This window comes from Pyrus communis, chromosome 10 (assembly GCF_041283825.1).
Source record: "Pyrus communis isolate YQ-2024b chromosome 10, ASM4128382v1, whole genome shotgun sequence".
Taxonomy (NCBI): Eukaryota; Viridiplantae; Streptophyta; class Magnoliopsida; order Rosales; family Rosaceae; genus Pyrus; species Pyrus communis.
In genome coordinates this window covers 28,912,952-28,932,897 of record NC_142574.1, presented here as the reverse complement: position 1 = coordinate 28,932,897, position 19,946 = coordinate 28,912,952, and the positions used below count along the sequence as shown (strand labels likewise).

Here is a 19,946-nt window from a genome sequence, read left to right as displayed (position 1 = left end):
TTTCGATTCAATTCCATACTCATTTGATTATCGTGTTCCATATTTTATATTTTATGTTTGAAATTTAGTTTTTGAGGCAACTAATATTAAGGTTCACTATGATATACCCAGTTGGTGGGTTTTGAATATAAAGGTTGGGATGTGTTTCGGTGGTCGTAGGTTGAGCTTGGGGAGCTTGAGATTTTCCGATCTTCCTTTTTGTTTTTCATTTTATTTGTCAATACCTATTTGATTAAATGGGCTTAATGGATATAACATTTTCAATAGGTTTGGTACTTATTTAAAATGTTTAAAAATGTTGAGACCAATTTAGAACGACACTAAAAACTTAAGAAGTTTTAGGTACTTAATTCTTAAAAAAGTTATGGCTAATAAGATCCAAATTAAGCTGTTACCTTTTTTTATCAGTCAACCAAAATAAATGCAAAAAAAGTCAACTGTAACTGAAAAAAATATAGCATTTTAATTTTCTAAAAGAGTCCACTACCAAATTTCATATATCAGATATCATATTTACCATGTATCTCGGTCCCTACTCTAAAATAAGCCTTGAACTTCTATATAAACACTTTTAATCAGTTCAAAATTTGTATCCACTAATTCCTCAGCACAAAACCAATGAGGAAAGTCTTCATCCTCTCTCTCCTTCTCCTCCTTCCTCTCTTAGCCTTATGTGCAGAACAAAAAAAGGTCATTCCTTTTGGCCGTGATAAATCTATTTTTACTTCCATTTCGTATATCTTTTCTTACATATATGTCACGTTTATATATACTTATATACATATTTTTGTGTATCTATAGGTCTATGTAGTGTATTTTGGAGAACACAGTGGAGAGAAAGCACTGCATGAAATTGAGGACACCCATCACTCGTATTTGCTCTCAGTGAAAGAAACAGAAGAAGATGCCAGAGCTTCTTTGCTTTACAGTTACAAGCACAGCATCAATGGCTTTGCAGCTGTCCTCACCCAGGACGAAGCTTCCAAGCTATCTCGTAATTAACCAAACCAATCACATCCTCTCTCTCTCTCTCTCTCTCTCTCTCTCTCTCTCTCTCTCTCTCTCTCTCTCTCTCTCTCTCTCTAATGCTGCAGAAATTGAATGGTAATTGCAGACTTGGAAGAAGTTGTGTCTGTGTGGGCTAGCCACCCAAAAAAGTACTCTATGCACACCACAAGGTCTTGGGAGTTTTCAGGCATTATAGAAGAGGAAGAGAGGCATTGGATAGGCAAAATGGGAAGAGACTTCTTATCCAAAGCCAGATATGGCAAGGACATCATAGTTGGGCTCCTTGATAGTGGTAAGAAGTAATAAGAACATCAATTTTATCAAACAACTTCATATATTAGTTTTCTTGTCCAATGAAGTGTTTCACAGGTGATTCCTGTGTGTCTGGAATGGGAAAAAATCTGATGCATTCATGTATCTTTTTATGTCTAGAGCACTCATTTTGTGAAGAAATATGTTGTGGCACCAGTATTATATTACTTTGTGTCGAATAAAAAAAATTTGTTTCCCTGAATGGTGTATCTCTATGTATGCAACACTTATTTTTTGAGTGTCGGGATTGAGAGAAAATATATAATGTTATTGACTTACTAATAAAGGTATATCAATTTGTATCTACAACTCATGCATGATTGGTTTTGTGAACCCTAAAGAGAAATATCTCGGTTGTAGGGTAGATTCTGTCATGGGTGGAAGGAAGTGGGTATCATTGGATCCATGCGATGATGATGTTTGTTGCTTTTATGATCAGGTGTCTGGCCAGAATCAAAGAGCTTTAGGGATGAAGGAATGGGGCCCATTCGTAAATCATGGAAGGGAATCTGCCAATCAGGACCTGGTTTTAATTCATCTCACTGTAACAGGTAAGTTTGTTAATTTAATTGTTGATTTCCTTCCATCAGCTTTCTTGATTATATATGCATCCATTTTGTGGTATGGGTGATTGTGTTGGTGAGGCAAACTATAATTTTTAGAAGTACGTGTGAAGTGATTTAATCCCATTACATATGGCTAGCTTTGGTCTTTGACACATTTTACTTTAATATATTTTTGTATCAGATGGGATAGTGGGGGTCCTAGGGGACCATGTATCTTCTATTTTGCCGGCTTTGGGACCTATTTTTGAAATATCTTTATCTCTCTTACCCTAGAGGGGACTAGCTAAACCCGACAGACCACTAAAAAAATTAAAAATTAAAAAAAATTAAAAACTGAAAAAAACCATGAGTAAAGTTTGTAGGGGTCCAAGGAGGAACCGGTTGTGATGTCAATAAAAAAAATTAAAAATTAAAATAAATAAATAAATAAATAAAACCATGAGTAAAGTTGGTAACCTCTCCAGCATGGCATTGCATGCCCTTCTAATTGGATAATACTTGCATTTTCTTTTTGGGATGAGTTCATTCCTTCTTTACAAATAACGTATTTTGACCGTACAAATTTTATAATCGAAACTTCCTTATTCTTCATTTAAAGATCATCTCTACAAAAATCATTTCAATCGTATCATTTAGTGATTCAAATGTATAGAACAAATTGACGGTGTATGTACAAAATAATATATCCATGATGAACTGTCTATTTATTTGATACATATGGGTGATTAAACAACTCCAATCCGAATATTTTTTGTAGGATTAATCTTCAATCATAGATTTTACTCAGTTAAGATACGTTATTCGCAAATGAGAGAATATTTGCATTCCCACATAGGGGAATATATCCTTAGAAAAATTACAATATAAGAAAATTCCAAACAACTCATTTCCATTTCTTAAGTTTATTTAACCTGCAATATTATAAGTCATATTCCATGTAACAATTGAAAATAAAAATAACAAATAAAATATTTCACTAGCTATATACCATGTTAAGATGAGTTACACACGTGATGCAGGTGTGATCACATAAACATGAATACTTAGAGTCAATTCACAAGAACTGTGTTGCCTCTTTCCTTTCAATTTAGACTTTCTTTCTAGGGTTTTTCTACTATGGGGGTTGTTTAGTTTTCCACCATACATTCTACTCCTGCATAATTTGGCAGGAATTGTTTCTGCAAAAAAGTGTCAGTTTTGTGAATGCAAAAAAGTGTCGCCCTTGATGATACCAAGGAATTAGAGAATTTGATCATCCAGTATTTAGGCCAGCATGTTCATGTTGTACAATTCCCCAATGCATGCACCAAAACAACAAAGAGAAAATTTCAGTGACAGCATCCACTTGACTTACATAATATTGATAAATAGTTGTTTGGGATTATTGAAAATTGAATTATAAAAGTATTTCTGACCCAGCAAACATGAACGACCGATGATCACTACCTTTGTTTGTTTCAGTCAAACAAATAGGTGATTTAATTGGTTTTTGGCTTCTTTTGTTTCACATCTTGTGAACTTTCTTTATCGTTATTTGGAGGCCTCTCTGTGACTCTTGCATTTGGAGTCAGCCTAGCTATTTGCTTTCTGGAAGATGACCTAAACCCAATTATTCAATCTGCACAGTCCTCAACTTTTTTTCCTTATGTCAGAAAAAGGACTGCAATTGGGCAGCTCAGTGGTGTGTGTTCAGTGTTCGCCTTTGAGATTTCAGCATCACACTGCTAATGTATAGTTGATTACTTAAGTTATAGGTCATATCTCTGGCGCGGTTAATAAAAGTAGTAGTACAATTTTACTGATGTGTACAAACTAAATTAACAAAGAGAGACAACAAATGGAAAACAAATTGATGCATTTATAGACTTGGATATATGCAAGGAGTTGAATCACATGTTTATCTCTATCTAATTTTTAAGTGATTCATAATATTTACTTGTGTAATTGATGTCGTGAGTTTGATTTTCTTAAGTTTGCAAGAGTTATTTAGTTATTTTCTCTTTAGCAAAAGGATTAGTAAGATTGACATTTTGTTTATTTAGAATGGTGATCGGATACATGAGAATATATTTCAATCTTGCTCATTATATTGCATGCAAAGTTTTTGTCTCAAAATATATAAACTCATTGGTTATTTCTAAATAGGTCATTAGATAACAACCATAACATGTTACATTCGAAACATGCACATATCATAATTAAAAACTCATTGGTTAACTCATAACTCCATATGGAGCAAAACCCAATTGGTATAATTTTTTTCTTACAGTCTAACTGACATAAATAAAATCTTGTGCGAAACTTGGGCTTTCATTGGAGTGAAACTTGCAAAGCAAGAATCAAACGTTGCGCTTAAAGCCTTATAGTCACAAATGAATGATGCCAGGTTCAGTAGTTCACGTATGATATGGATTGTTTTGCAGGAAGCTGATAGGAGCTCGCTACTACCTCAAAGGTTTTGAGCAATTCTATGGTCATTTAAATGCCTCGGAGGATTACCGATCACCACGTGACATGGATGGCCACGGAACACACACAAGCTCAACCGTTGCAGGCCGAGTCGTTCCCAACACCTCAGCCCTAGGTGGTTTTGCCCTGGGCACCGCCTCTGGCGGTGCCCCATTGGCACGCCTTGCCATATACAAAGTGTGTTGGGCAATACCAGGCCAGTCCAAGGCAGATGGCAACACATGCTTTGAGGAAGACATGTTGGCAGCCATTGATGATGCAATAGGTGATGGTGTTGATGTACTGAGCATATCAATTGGGACAAAAAAACCTGTAAATTACACCAATGATGGCATTGCTATTGGAGCATTGCATGCCACCAAGAAGAAAATTGTGGTGGCATGTAGTGCTGGGAACTCTGGCCCTGCCCCATCTACTCTTTCAAATCCGGCTCCATGGATAATCACAGTTGGTGCTAGCAGCCTCGATCGGGCATTCGTTGCTCCAGTTGTGCTTGGAAATGGGATCACAATTGAGGTAATTTAAAGTTTACAGGTGATTGGAAAGTATGGTTTGTTAGCATTTGGATTAGGGCTCATTTCAAGAATGCTATTGTAGGTTTCTTAGCATTTGGGTTAGGGTTTATGTCAGGAATGCTATTGTAGGAAGCACTTCTTCTCATAACCACTTTCATTGGAAGCACTTTTTTCTCTATAAGCACATGCAACGATATGGTACTTGCTAAAATGTTTGTCTGAATCAACAATCAGGGAGAAACAGTGACACCAAGCAAGCTGGCAGAGAATAAAAAGTATCCTTTAGTATATGCTGCAGATGTTATTAACTCTGGTGTACCAAAAGATATGGCGGGGTAAAGTTCACTCTATGATTTATTTAAAAAAATATGCACAAATAAAACTGATTAAAGACTAAATTTGAACTGGCCGGACACTAAACAAACAATAAAAGGGCACTTAGCCGTGATTTATATACGGCTTATTGTCCGTTTAGTGTCTTCTCGATTCTACTTTTTATTGAAAGTTTGTAATCAATTCTATTTGTGCATATCTATCTATGTTATTAGTAGTTAAATAGTGACTGTAATTAGCTAATGACTTGTAAAAAAAACTAAATGTGGCTGCAGACAATGCCTACCAGGCTCTCTTTCACCTGAGAAGGTGAAGGGAAAGATAGTTTTGTGCATGAGAGGAAGTGGGATGAGAGTTGGAAAAGGCATGGAAGTGAAAAGGGCAGGAGGAGTTGGATTTATATTAGGAAACAGTGCAGCAAATGGGGTTGAAATTTCCTGTGATGCTCATGTTATTCCTGCCACTGCAGTGCTTTATGAAGATGCCAATAGAATTCTTCAATACATCAACTCTACCAAAATTCCAACGGCTGCTATTATACCAGCAAGGACTGTTTTGAATAGAAAGCCGGCTCCCTTCATGGCTGCATTCACTAGTAGAGGCCCCAATCTCATTGACCCTAACTTTCTCAAGGTAAAATTTCCTAATGTACTTTCGTTACTTAATTAGTGAAATCTCCCTAACAACTGTTAATGTTGGCGAGGAACAGTTTAAATGTCAAACTACGAAAGTTTAGGAATTTAATGGTTTTGAAACTTGACCTCTCTTCCTTCACCTGGGCAGCCAGATATCACAGCTCCAGGGCTGAATATATTGGCGGCGTGGACTGAGGCTGATCCGCCTACCAAGTTGTCCAGTATAGATCATCGAGTTGTTCAGTATAATATAGACTCTGGAACTTCAATGTCTTGCCCTCATGTAGCAGCTGCAGCAGTACTTGTCAAAGCAATCCACCCTACTTGGAGCAGTGCTGCCATAAAATCTGCTATCATGACCACAGGTAAACTAAATACCCCGAACGTTCAAGGCAGGGCACTTGATCAAAACCGGTACATTGTTTGATCATCTTTAACTTTTATTGTTTGCCTTGCAGCTGAAATAAGAAACAACTTGGGTTTGCCATTGAATGATGAATCAGGAAGTGTTGCTACCCCCTTTGCATATGGGGCCGGACACTTTCGTCCCACAAAGGCAGCAGACCCCGGCCTTGTATACGATGCTTCGTACAAGGACTATCTTCAATACATTTGCAGTATAGGAGTAGCCAAGAACGTCGATCCAACATTCAATTGTCCAAAATCACCACCAACAGCAATCAACCTGAACTACCCTTCCATTGCAATCCCCAAACTAGAGGACACCATGACCATCAAGAGGACAGTCACAAATGTTGGCGACAGCAAAAGCATTTACTTCTTTACCACCAAGCCGCCTTTGGGAATCTCCATTAAGGCATCCCCGAGCATGTTGTTCTTCGATCATGTCGGCCAGAAGAAGAGCTTCACCATAACAGTAAAAGCAAGAAGAGAGATGCTTAGCAAGCAAGGCAATGAGTATGTCTTTGGGTGGTACACTTGGACCGATAGACTCCACACTGTGAGGAGTCCCATTGCAGTGTCTTTAGCATAAGAACTTTTCTGTCACCATTTTAATTTCTTCTAGATTTTGATTTCATTGCAAACCATACGAACACAGAAATAGAGATAGGAGACTCCCAGTGCATTACAGTACTTGAATGGGTTGCCGGATCAAAAGGCTCCGGAAGAATATTTTTCTGTGGATTTGTAAACCTATTTCACCTTTTTTAGGATCGAAAAATAAGAAATTATTACCATTTGCAAACTCTGAAGATGAACTTCTGTAGCAATCGCGATTGTGAAGTACATGATGGAAGCGAACTCTGTCAGATTGTAAAGAACAGCATCGGCTGCATAGGTGGTTTGCACCCTGCATCATCGGCTTCAATGGAAATCACCTAATTGCCCATTTGCAACGATTATAGCAACATGCCAATGGAAAATTTTCCCTACCTCACAGTGCCCGATGTCATACAACACCCGACATCTATCATGCATTTAAAGAAGATAATCCACTTTAAGATCTTGACTTATATAAATCAAAGGGATGCATACAGAATCCTCATATCTTACAACGGAATATTACTGAAGCTTTGTAGCAATGAATCTTACCCTATATCTGTACATATCCTCATCCAAGGGTGAAAACAAGAGAAGAAAAACAGATATCACGGTCACATTGTGCATCTTAAATGCCAGCCAGTCCATCTCAGTTGCTTAAGTTATTATCTTCATCCCAAGCATTAGTTCTTACTTTAACCCTTTCACCCTTAAAGTGAATGTACTTCCATTTACACTGGTATCTTCTTAAAAAGAGTTTTTTGTTCTCCTCTTGCCCTAATTCCTGGAAAGCACGTGCCACTCTCCTGACAGTATCTTCATCTGGTCTTACACCTAACTCCTCCATGTCTGCAAATACCTGAATTTCTCAGGAAGAAATTCAAATCTTAGCACTAAGACGACATATCTTATTTACGCTTAATTTGGACATCTGTTACAGAACACTGTACAATATATCATGCAAAGAGGGTGGAAACGTCAAAGTATTAGTGGCTCGGTATTGTCGAATTACCTCTATTATCTTGCTTTGCATGTCGTGATGATGATACAAAGAGATCATCCTAGAAAACAACCGCCTTGAGATGGAGCGTGTATGGGTGTGCAGAATCATGTTCCACAGTGATTCAGCCTCATCGACCCTCTGATCCATATCAAATGCCAGCAGAAGGGTGTCATACGTTCCCATTGTTGCTCCTTGGCCTTTGCTCAACATCCACTTTGCTACCTGACAAAGCACTAAGAATTAGCCAGCCATCTTTAATACATCCAACAATTTTCACTGTCATATAGCCTTTTATAGAGCACAAGGCATTTTTTTATATTTTAAAAAATGAGATGATCCAACAACTAACAGAGCTGATTTTGTATGGTTAGCAAAAGAAGTCCTTATAAGGCTTAGACAGGCGAAATTAATCACAAAGCCACCTAGAAGAATATCTCTATGTCAAGGCACGCTCAGTAGTCTCATGTCAAGCGGATTTTTGCAGATTTGTGCTTTTAAGCATTTAGTTCTCAGAGTGATCCAAGCGAAGTTGTACTCCACATGCAACTATCCTATAAAGGGAATCATGTAGGTCTCATACTAAAAGCTAATTTGTATGCCATATGCAATGGCATTAGAAAAATGTTTCAAAAGTGAAATCTCCACTTGTTTATCCACACTAGCTTTACTTATCTAAAAAGCAATTAAATAACGATGGTCACTAGGATCAGGTTGCGCCTAAAGTATGCGGTATAAATTCTAAATAATCTGAAGTAGAGTCCGCAAGTCTCATACTTGAATTACACGAACCCATTGACTCCTCTTCCTTAAGATTGTCAAGGCCTTCGCTGCTGCAATCAATGGAAACTCTGTCTCCCAAGCTGTCCATTTATCTAATGCTCCAAAAATGGTCTCTTTCTCATTAGGAAGACTGGAGACCTGTCATTTCAACGTTAATGAGGAAACCAGAGTAGGAAGAGGGTCCATATCATATGTCATAAGGTTATAAAGCTGAAAGACCAAAAGCAAGAGTATAACACTCAAGAATTAAAAAAAAAAAAAAAAGACTAACAATTCTGACAAGATTGAGTGCCTTTTGCCCAGACCCGGCAGAGTCCTTTTTCTGCCATAAGTGGTGCTCTTTCTTTCCTGCCTTCTTGATTATTTTCCTGCATTTCATGCAAAGGTACATCTTCTTCAAACATTATGACAACCTAAAGAACAATTAATGTTCATAAATAACTATAGCACTTGAACGATGAAGCAGCGTTTTGAAGCAATTGAACTGAACATTGAAAATCACAGATTATGTTTAACTATAAAGCAAGATAGAAAACGTACTTCTCAGTTGTTTTGGAACTAGTTAAAGGTTGTCTACTTTGCTTGTTGGAGAACTTGACATTGGATGTATGTATAGCCACCGTCTGATGTACATAATTTTTCTACGAGAAAAGACGAGAAAGAGATGAAGACCGTGATATAAAAACTTCAAAGTTTTAGAAATCAAATGGTAAAGCAAATGTTTGACAATTCTTTTCTTGCTTGCCTTAACAATGAGAACAACCCAATTACCTTCCACAAGAGAGAAGTTTTGCAATTAGAGTAGCCGAACCCCAACAACAAAGCTGCTTCAGTAGTTGTGATCTAAGGAGTCATCCAATAAATCAGATTAAACACGCAAGTAGAATAAGGTGGAGACTGAATGAAATTGGACAAACTATGAATAAGGTAACTCATTGTTCACCTGATCAATTCCTGATAAGGGGAACTGACAAATACAATATCCGGAATTCACAATCATTAGTCCTCTTCAATTGCCAATACTTTGAGCAAGCAATTTACATGAACCAGGAACGTACAACGATTCTAATAGAAGAAACCTTTGTCACAATACATTTTCCCACTGTACAATCTCTGGCACAAGAAGCAAAGCATGTAAAAATAATTCAATATCTACTTACCCATTTCCTAATTCTGCATAAAAATACAAACTTTTTTTCAAAATTTCAGGACTAAATATTAAATAAAAATTCAGTAAAACAGGTAGTTATTCAAAAGAACAGACTTTTAACCATGTGAACATGAAAAGCTCAGCTGGGTAATGAAAATTAAAACTTTAAAATCATACAATCAATTGGATCACCATACAATTTACCAGTACTTGTAATGACTATTTCTTAATGATTGTATTCGAAGTGGGTTTTCCGAATGAAGCTTAGAGAGCATAAAGAATTCAGGAAACTTGAAGATAAAGATGGATACTTTGTTGCCTAAACATAAACATAAACATGGGTTCAATTGATAGCAAAGAGAAGAGCGCACATACATTGCGAATTTGAAAAATCTCTGAATGGGTTTTCATCCTTAGGACCTATCAGCTATGGATGCCATATGTTGCAGAAGCGAAAGGACAGAGAGAGAGAGAGAGAGAGAGAGGGGTAGAACTTCCGATTCCTAGTGGATTGGATTTGTCATTTTTTTAGTATGGGCCTGTCTTTGCATTTGAGCCTACTAGTCTGCCTGAGAGAGATTTTTAGTGCCTTTTCCTATTAAAATAGTTCTTTTAGGGGAAATTTTTTAATGTACCGGCAACACAATCCGGTAGTGTCACGTGGTTGGCCATGTAAGGTAATTTATCAAGAAGTTGTCACATTGACATGAGTGGAGTCAGGAATGCCTTAACAAAGATTTTCAAAGGCACTCTTAATGAAAAAATCTCAATCAAAGTAATACTATGGAATAAGTTATTAAACTCAAAAGTAATAATATATCTTTTGATTTGATCAGTAGGATTAGAGGAGAGGAAGGAGAAAAATTTATAATTTCTTCCAACATAGGAGAAACACAAGTACCACCCAGAAATAAAAACTAATCAGTAAAGCAAAAAAATTTGTTTTATCATATTGTTATCAAAAAAGAACAAAAGAAATACATAGTAAAAGTATTAAAAGATTAAAAACGAAAATATATTTATCGTATTGTAATTTTCTAAATAATCGATCGTGTAAACAGGTAATTCCCTCCAAGTTTCACAGCAGCCCCTGCCTTGCTGACTGGCTGAGCTTTATCAACAAGAAGAAGCTAGGTTTTCATAACCAACTTGAACTGAATATCTGTTCCTTCTCCTTCCTCCGTTGTTCCACCACCACCCTCCAAATTTGTGATCATTGTAACCACCGCGAAATCTCGACCGCGTCGATGTCTTATATCTTGAATTGTTGTTGTTCCAAGTAGTGTTGGTGTTCCATGCTCCTCCTATGGCTGCAGCTTTACTCTGACCAACACAAGCAGATTTCCAAGGATTTTTCTTATCATCCACAACATTCTTTCCATAATTTTCAAGAACATTATTTTCTTTAGTTTTCAAGATCTCCTCTTCAAACTCACCACCCCTTCCAGAGCACGGCAATGTCGTCGGATTTAAATAGATAGGATAAAGGCCGAGAATAACAAACTCACGATCATTGCCTAGGGTTTCGGCTTCACGATCATCGGAAGGTTTAGGTTTCTTGCTCTTTTCCAAGTCTAAAATCAGTTGTGGATCAATATTGTTGCATGATGAGCTCCAATCTATGTCATCAATGTACATGTCGGGATCAGGCAAAGATATGTCGGAGCTGGGAATCAGGCCGTTCATCTCCGCCCAAAACCGGTTTTTCGCATTATTGAAGGCCTCTTCTCCGGCCGAGTCATTCCACTCAACGATGTTTTTATAGAGAGACATGTACTTCTTTGTTTCGACGAGTTTTCGCCAGGGGACTGATCCAACCGTCGTGCAAAACTTCCTTTCCCAATAAGGCACACATCTAAGTGACTCGTAACGGCACTGACTACGATCTTTAGTCCAAGATTGGTGCCTCTGCGGCCGAGAATAGGAACTGCATGCACCTTGTTGTCTTCGCCAACTCATCATTGATTAATAAGAAACCCTAAAGGCCCTGAAACAAATTAAGCCGAATAACCACCAAGATTCTGTGGTTGCTGAACAAAGAGCACCTGATTGAGGTTAATAAGTTGAAGAATTGAAAAAAGGAAGCCAAGGTTTAAGAAGGCTACGAGACACCCACATAATGGAGAACAACATTTAGATATGCCTTGGAAAATACTGCTTTTCCTAATCTTGTAGGATTAGTAGGAGATCCGGTAATCCTACAAAATCCAGGAAAAGCTTTTTCCTAATTTTTGTGTGAAATACCGGATTTTCCTAACTCTTTTAGGAAATAACTAATTTACAATCAAAATATTCAATTGAAAACAGTCTCGAGACGGTCGAAAAGCATTGGTTAGGCCTATTAGTGAGTTTGGGCTAGGACATGAATGTTACCACGTACAATGAGCTTATTATACGTTTGGAAAAGGATCCTCGCCCAGGCCGATCCTGAGATTTCAGGATCATGTGCGAAAGTGAATTGAATGCCTTAAGAAGTGCTAAAAATTTTAATTTTTTTTTGTATTTTTTTGTCCAAAAAAATAAATTTTTTTTTCAATTGAGCTTTTATAAATTCTAATTGCACAAAAAAATTTAACAAATCAACAAGTGGAAAGGTGGCGTATTGTTTTACCTTAACTATTTAGAGGAACTAAAAAAAATGATGGAGACGAGGTTCAAACCCATACCCTAGGCCGATGTAAAGAAGCAATAATACCACTTGTGCTAAGGCTCAAGTTTGCAATATTCTACACATACTACTATATATACGTATATGCATGCAAAATTGAAAAATCGGGGCCCTTCTGATTTGGGGGCCCTGTGCGGTGACACCACTTGCACCCCCTCAGCATCGGCTCTGTCCTCGCCGGATCCTTTTCTTGGGGATCCCAGGGATCATGTAATCATGTTCGTTCATCATACATTGTACGGTATACATAAAATTTGTGTAATTTTATTGGCAATATTTCTTAATTTTTTTTCTTACACAAGTGATATTTTGGAGGTCCAATGGTATTTCCCCCACTTGTAAGTGAGAATCCTTAGATTCGGTTCTCGCATCTGGCAAGTTCAATATCAAATTATCAATCTATTATGATTGATCATTCTGTAGCTTAATCCAAATCACTCACCCCTTAATATAATATATTATTGTATTTCCTTTATAAAAAATGGTACTATCCTAGGAGGCGGAAATCAAACTAATGACCTTTGCCAAGAACAAAAGTACTCCTAACCAACTGAACTATAAGCCTTTGTTTATGTGGGACTTTTAAGGCCTAAGTTTTAATTTCTTAGAGAAAAGGTCTTGAAAATTCCTGGTTTTGTGGGATTAGTGGGATTAATTGCTCTGTAATCAAATACAACTAGCTCTCATATGATTAACTGAGGCTTGCTTAATTTGTAAGCTACTGACAAGTGACAACTAGCTACTATTTATAAATTCCAGTCACATTATTTTATATAGGAATACGAATGTGCATCCTGTAGGGTTTACTGTTTCAAGAATTTATCTTTCGACCTTTTTTGCAACAAAAATGAAATTCTATTTCTATTTTGCTTCGTAATCTCTTTTTATGAAACTATGAATAATATGACAGACTTTTTAAATAATCAAGATTAAAACCACATACTAATAAAAAAAACAATAAAGATTAATACGGAAAATATATTGTATCCATTGAGTAATATTTGTTGATATATATTAATTAATTACAAAACTGGTTTGTCCCAACTCGAGTCCTAATATTTCTTGACATTATTCCAAGTTCACTATCTGCGAGAGCCTTATGATCAGTAGCAAGAAGCCAGGTTTTGGTTACCAACATGAACTGAATATCTGTTCCTTCTCCCTCCATTGTTCCTCCACGACCCTCCAACTTTGTGATCATTTTAACCACCATGAAATCTTGACTTCTTATATCTTGAGTTGTAATTATAGTTATTTTTCTCCCACTGTTCCCAGCTGGTTGTGTTGTTCCATCCTCGTCCCATGGCTGCAGCTTCACTCTGACGAACCCAAACAGGTTCCCATGGATTTTCAGGAATATTATTATTTTCATTATTTTTCAAATCCTCTTCTTCAAACTCCTTACCCCATCCGCTGCACGGCAATGTCGTCTGATTTATATTGACAGGATGAAGGCCGATAATAACAAACTCACGATCATGATCTAGGGTTTCGGCATCACCATGATCATTGTCGGGTTTATGTTCCTTGCTCTTTTCTAAGTCCAAAATCAGTTGAGGATCAATATTTTCGGTTGACGACTGCCAATCTATATCATCAATATACACGTTGGGATCCGGCAAAGATAGGTCAGAACTGGGAATTAGGCCGTTCATCTGAGCCCAAAACCGGCTTTTCGCCTTCTTGAATGCCTCTTCGCCAGCCGAGTCATTCCACTCAACGATGTTCTTGTGCAGAGACATGCACTTTTTCGTTTCCACGAGTTTTCCCCACGGAATCAAGCCGATGGTCATGCAGAATTTCTTTTCCCAGTAAGGCACACTTGTAAATGAATCGTCATGACGCCGACTGCGATCGTTAGTCCAGGGACGATGACGCTGCTGTTGAGAATAAAGACTGTATGTACCTTGACCTTCTTGTCTTCTCCGACTCGTCATTAAAAACCCTAAGAAACTCTTTGACCAAAAGAAAACCCTAGAAATTAGGAAAAACGAAAAACCCTTAACAGATACCACCAAAGATTCTATGGTTGTAGAACAAACAAGACACTTGAGTGTAACTAGACGTTGAAGAATTAAAAAGGGAACGCGAGAATGTTGTACAATACTTTTACCAAGCAAAGCAACTCCGAGGTTTAACAAATATGATCACACACCACATATGCCACGTTTTAATATATAGCCTTGGGAAAAAGCTTTTCTAATTCTTGTAGGATTACTGAGACAACTGATAATCCCAAAAGTTTCCAAATTTTCGTAGGAAAAACCTGCTTTTCCTAATCCTTGTAGGATAATATTTTAGTGAATATTTTGAGATAATTACCACAAATACAATATTTCAAACGGTCACTCCAACAAAAAGCAACTTTCATTGGGTCTGTTAGTGGATAGGATTCGTACTTATTGGGCTTGGGCAGATGGATGTTAATTAGCAAATTCATTGAGGCTATATGTCTACCCCAAGCAATTTTTTTTTAACCCAGTAACAAAACAAGAACTATATTTCGTGCTTTTTCATGGACTATTAAAATATAAAGAAAACTAATGAAAAGAGTTTGAAAACTTTAAGTTTTAATGATAAGGACAAAATAAAGGGTAAAGTGAATAGTACCAGCATTGACTTTTTAGTGTAAAAATGTGGTTTTTTGTTAAAGTGAACAGTACCGTGGATTTTTCATTAAAACTCCCTAAAATATAATTCCTTGGTGAAAGGTCTTCATAGTTGCAGATTTTGTGGGACAAATGGCGTGCTCTGTAATTCATAACGAAAAATTAAGAAAACTAGTGTCAGATGATCAATTGAGCCTAGCTTTTGTAAACTAATGACAACTAGCTCAAGATTTTATTTTATATTGAATAATGTTATTCACACACTCATTTTTGCCTCTTGCATATTTTTATTAATTTTTTGTTTTTAATCTTCTTCAATTCATGTAACGCCCGAAAATTGAAAGAGGTGTTTGAGAATTAAAAATAGGTGTGTGGATAACACTATCTTTTATATTTATTTTTTTTTGGGATGATATGATGTGAAAGCATAGTATTATTTATGTTGAACATAATGGACTAATTGTTAATAATTTGATAATCTGTACATCACATGCACTCTATACCGTAAGGTTTCGTAGGATATCGGCGAGACCAAAACATAATGTATGTCCATTGTTATACCTTGTCATATCTTTGTATATCCATCTATATATTACCATAACTCTAAGGAAAGAATAATTACAAATGCCACTTATCATTTTTTTTCTTTTCATTTTTCCACAACATTTTTTATATAAGTCTACGAGCACGTAAGTACATGTAGGGTTTCTGGTGAGTTCAAATCCAAGAATTTTCGTTCTTTTCAGCAAAATGGACAAGAAACTGTGATCTAAATATTTTTTTTATACAATAAATATTGAAAATTGAAAAATGAAAGGATCGAACCAAATGCATTGAGATAAATGCTAGCAACAGACTCTTACGAATTGATTCAGACAAAAACCGTATTGAATAATTATAATAACGTAATTAATGAATTCATAACTGGTCGTCGATTCTTAATTATGTGATGACAGTGACCAAATTAAATCAATAGTATAGATAAGATCGAAGTCATATTCATTCAATAACAGACATATAAAACTATCTATCTACCAATACCAAAACCTCCAGAGACTCTCCAATTGTAGAACTTGTGCTTAGTCGTTTTCACTAAAAAGAGTTATGTACGTCTAATCAACTAGGGCAAACCAGCTCTCCCATGGACCACACTTGCACACTTATGAATTATATTGCTTGTTTGCTTGCTTATTCTGGTAATACTCGACTTTCATCATATTGCATTTTTTTAGGTATTGAATCAACTAGTTCTTAATAATGTAATGACTTTTTCTCGTCGTAAAGCTGAAAGATGTTATAAGTTCAGATTTAGTCATAGCTGGAAAATATTACGTACAAATCGAATTATGAAACTAAACAATGTGATTTTAAATTTTGTTTATATGAGGAGAAGGAAAATTGAACAGACCTCGAGTATATAATTCTTAATTACTTGAGCTAAAAATACCTTACATATAATTTTACTTGCAAAAGGAATTATAATGCGTTTTAGTTCTTTATTCTAACTCATAATACACGCATCTACAAGAAGTTTTCAACTTCATATGTAAATTCTTATTTCTTTCTCTATTATTCATAATCAAAGAAGAAGGAAAAACTTCTTTCTTTTTAATCTAAATAATGATTTGTTTTGCAAACAATTGCTTTAATTGGTCAGATAATTAAATATTAATAATAAAAAATTAATAGAAACAAAATTCACATCAAAATATATAAACATTATTATTTTTTGTCACTATATTAAAAACTACTTAAAAGATGATAACGTATTCTTTCATCAAGCGAAAAACCCTAAAAGTCCACGTTGTCTAGTCATTCATTGGTTTTGTTTGCTTCCCAAACATCAACACCAAGACTTGGCACTTTAGAAGTCCTAAGATTGCTTCACTTAATTATTACACGAAAACAACGGAGTCAACGTGGCATCCAAGCGCACCAATCAATCAGATTCCCGCGCTGCGGTACCCTGTGTGTGTCCGGCTGATGTCACTCGCGACGTGTCTCTCTTCCATTGGTGTTGTCGTATCCCCGAATCATTCTCTTGCGGTAACTGGATAAATTAGGTGGACCTCACCCCACGCCCTTGGGAATCTGGGCCCCGCTCTGACGCGAAGCATGAGGCGTAGGATGCGCCGCGCTGGCTGATCCGTAGCTTTACACCGACGCCTTTACCGCCCAATCATTGCTGAATGTTACAGCTCGCACAAGTCACCGCAAGCTGATTTGCAAGCAACTCGGCTCGGCTTGCCTACTAGCTCTCTCAAATTTTCTGTTTTTTTTTTTTTTTTAAATTTTTTAACACAAATAATTTTTCTGTAGAATATTTATTTGAACCTGAACGTTCATTTAATCTCCATGCATGTAAATTATATTTCACCTACATATCTTGTTTCCATGGCAACATTATGATGAACCATAGTAAAAGGCTCATCATCACAACAGAGCTTGTCACTATTAGACATCGGATTCATCTTACACATATATGGTCGTAAAATTTGTGTGAATCGAAGTTAAAATCTGAAACAAACGGAAATATAAAGAAATTTTCATTCGAATATCATTTTTTTGTTACTTGTTATAAAACGCAACATACTTTCTAGTACTACAGTTAAAACACTACTTGGCTACTGTAAATTCAGCAGCTCCTCCTTTTACCCAATTACAAATGGACACATGCTTAATCGGTGTTTACAAGTTCAACTATTTGGATAAGTATCTATATATAGTTGGGCAGAAGCAAGAGCTGCTACTGAATTTGCAGCAACCAAGTAGTATCTCTTTTTTTTTTTTTTTGTGTTAATTAATAATCAAATATGGGATTAATATCACCTTCTTTTTTTTTACAAACGATAACCTTAGTGAGTTAAACTGTTAAATGTTAAAAGGGAGGGTGATCGAACCCCATTAAAATGTATAAGCATTATTGATTTCAGTCACTGTGGTAAAACGTTATATGCACGAATGAGTATTGTGAAGATTGTAATAATATGATTAAATTAATAAGGATGACAACATTACACAAAAAAAATTCGCCGCGTCGCTAAGCATTGACATCATGTTAAAGATAAAGACGAGATTAAGCCAAATAATCGTTCTGCATTTATTGTTTTGTTCAACAAAAGATATAAAATTAAGCAAATCTTAATGGGTTTGTTTAAAAAACTCAACATTACCCCATTCCTTTTATATAAATTGACACCAATTGTCAATTCACCATGCGTGCACTGTTGCCCAAGCCCTTGCATTGCATCCGTATTTGAAACAAATAAGTACAAATTGAAATACCACAAAAACAAGAACTCAACTTTTGACCAAAAGGATTAAGTAGAAAACGGAACCCAATCAAATACCCCCTAAAGCTGAGCCAGCACAACCAAAAGTACACCAAGTCAATATGCAGTTAATTAGGTAAAGAAAAAGAGAAGAGCCGTGAGGTGATAGAAAGAGGAACAGGATCCGAACCATTCAGATTCTGCAGATCAAATAATCTCAACCGTTCACATAAAATTGTGCGGCTGAGGTTACTCTTCCTCTTCAATTTTCTCACTCCCTTCTCATTCTCTTCAACATGCCTTCTTTTTGGCGAAGCAGAAACGTAGAGCAAGAAAGAAAAATAAGAAGATGGGAGGGTTTGAAGGTCGTCGGGGAAATATATGCAGTGGGAACTAGGGATGAAAGGGGATTCAGAAAGGATCTATTCCATAGAATGAGACAGGAAGTTCGAAAGTCTACAAAAATATTTAAAATAAGATTAAATTATTGTTTAAACACATTATCGTCACTTAGTACTACAATTTAGTGATATTTTTCTTCACTTGTAAGTAAGACGTATGAGATTTGAATCTCGTAAATAACGAGTTCGATACCAATTTAATCCTCAACGCCTTATTGTAGTATAAAAAAGGCCACACTATAACTTGGGGTTCTGAAGAGCAGATGTCTTCACATATATTACAATCGTACTAAATGTGAGATCATGATTTGGTTCCCACACTAAATTTTGTCAAAAATACACATTACTAAACTATTGTTCTTAAATTAGAAAAATACGAGCTTAGGGCTTGTTCGGGTGTCTAGGAGAGGAATGGACTAAGTAACTCATAACATGCAAGGTAAATTGAAGGTGGATGTGATTAATTAACTTTCAATTTGGGAGGATGATGAGTAGAATAGAGACACGAAGGAAACTTATCCTTCTAATCCTACTATTTTGTGGTGGATTTTAATGGATACAATTTATTTAATGAGTAATTCATCTTTTGCTTTTAAGTTAGATCCAATTTTTTTCATTTTTATCTTCACCATACTATATCCATTCCTATGCAATTTGACACCAAATGAGGCCGAGAACTATATAACTTCAACCGCGACAAGTGAAACTATATGATTCTCTAAAAAAAAGTGAAATTGTAGACGTAGATTAAGTTGATTGGCTGAGACATCTGCTCTCAAGCACCCAAGTTTAAATTTTCTTTCTTGTAAATTAGAGTAGCATATTAGAGCATTATTCCGTAAAAAAAATTTATAAAAAAAAAACTAACGAAAAGTTTAAAAAAAACTTTAGTTTTAATATAAAAAAAAATGACAAATAAGAGTGTAATGAATAGTACCAAAGAAAGGTAAAAAAGTGATTTTTCGTTAAAAATAAACAATACCAAAAACATTTCGTTAAAACTTCCTTTAAAAAATTACCTAAAATCGGCATCCAATCAATCATTATTGGACTTTTTGTTTAAATAAAAAGTTTAATGCAGAGAGATAAATTTTGAATAAAGAAAATGCTGGCGGGGGCCGCACTCAATGGCTTGAGACAGTGACGCCATCTGACAACACAAATAACAAAGTGTACTCGCTACGATTTGGATTCCCACATTTCATTTCTTCCTCTCTATATAA

The 19,946-nt window shown here is 36.0% G+C and overlaps 3 protein-coding genes across 5 annotated transcripts; 1 reads left to right on the top strand and 2 right to left on the bottom strand.

The window, feature by feature from the left end:
* Window positions 1–580: 580 nt before the first annotated feature.
* Window positions 581–7,045, top strand: LOC137727298 (subtilisin-like protease SBT5.6). Its single transcript, XM_068466162.2, has 9 exons — window positions 581–690; window positions 802–994; window positions 1,115–1,300; window positions 1,760–1,871; window positions 4,310–4,871; window positions 5,105–5,205; window positions 5,479–5,836; window positions 5,987–6,203; window positions 6,297–7,045. The coding sequence occupies exons 1-9, from the start codon at window positions 619–621 to the stop codon at window positions 6,830–6,832; spliced, it is 2,337 nt and encodes a 778-aa protein (XP_068322263.2). The 5' UTR covers window positions 581–618; the 3' UTR covers window positions 6,833–7,045.
* A 251-nt stretch (window positions 7,046–7,296) lies between these two features.
* On the bottom strand, window positions 7,297–10,295 carry LOC137729874 (pentatricopeptide repeat-containing protein At4g18975, chloroplastic). 3 transcript variants are annotated; one of them, XM_068468925.2, is made up of 8 exons: window positions 10,149–10,295; window positions 9,567–9,736; window positions 9,395–9,466; window positions 9,164–9,264; window positions 8,895–8,991; window positions 8,618–8,761; window positions 7,853–8,065; window positions 7,297–7,699 (listed from the first exon to the last, which is right to left on the bottom strand). In XM_068468925.2, the coding sequence occupies exons 2-8, from the start codon at window positions 9,621–9,623 to the stop codon at window positions 7,490–7,492; spliced, it is 894 nt and encodes a 297-aa protein (XP_068325026.2). In that variant the 5' UTR covers window positions 9,624–9,736; window positions 10,149–10,295; the 3' UTR covers window positions 7,297–7,489. The 3 variants fall into 3 exon arrangements, with proteins under 3 accessions (XP_068325026.2, XP_088534660.1, XP_088534659.1); XM_088678534.1 differs by having other exon boundaries at window positions 9,567–9,725; window positions 10,149–10,272; XM_088678533.1 differs by lacking the exon at window positions 10,149–10,295 and adding an exon at window positions 9,978–9,994.
* A 594-nt stretch (window positions 10,296–10,889) lies between these two features.
* LOC137728520 (uncharacterized) lies at window positions 10,890–11,732 on the bottom strand. The gene has a single exon (XM_068467284.2). The coding sequence runs from the start codon at window positions 11,730–11,732 to the stop codon at window positions 10,890–10,892; it is 843 nt and encodes a 280-aa protein (XP_068323385.2).
* Window positions 11,733–19,946: the final 8,214 nt, after the last annotated feature.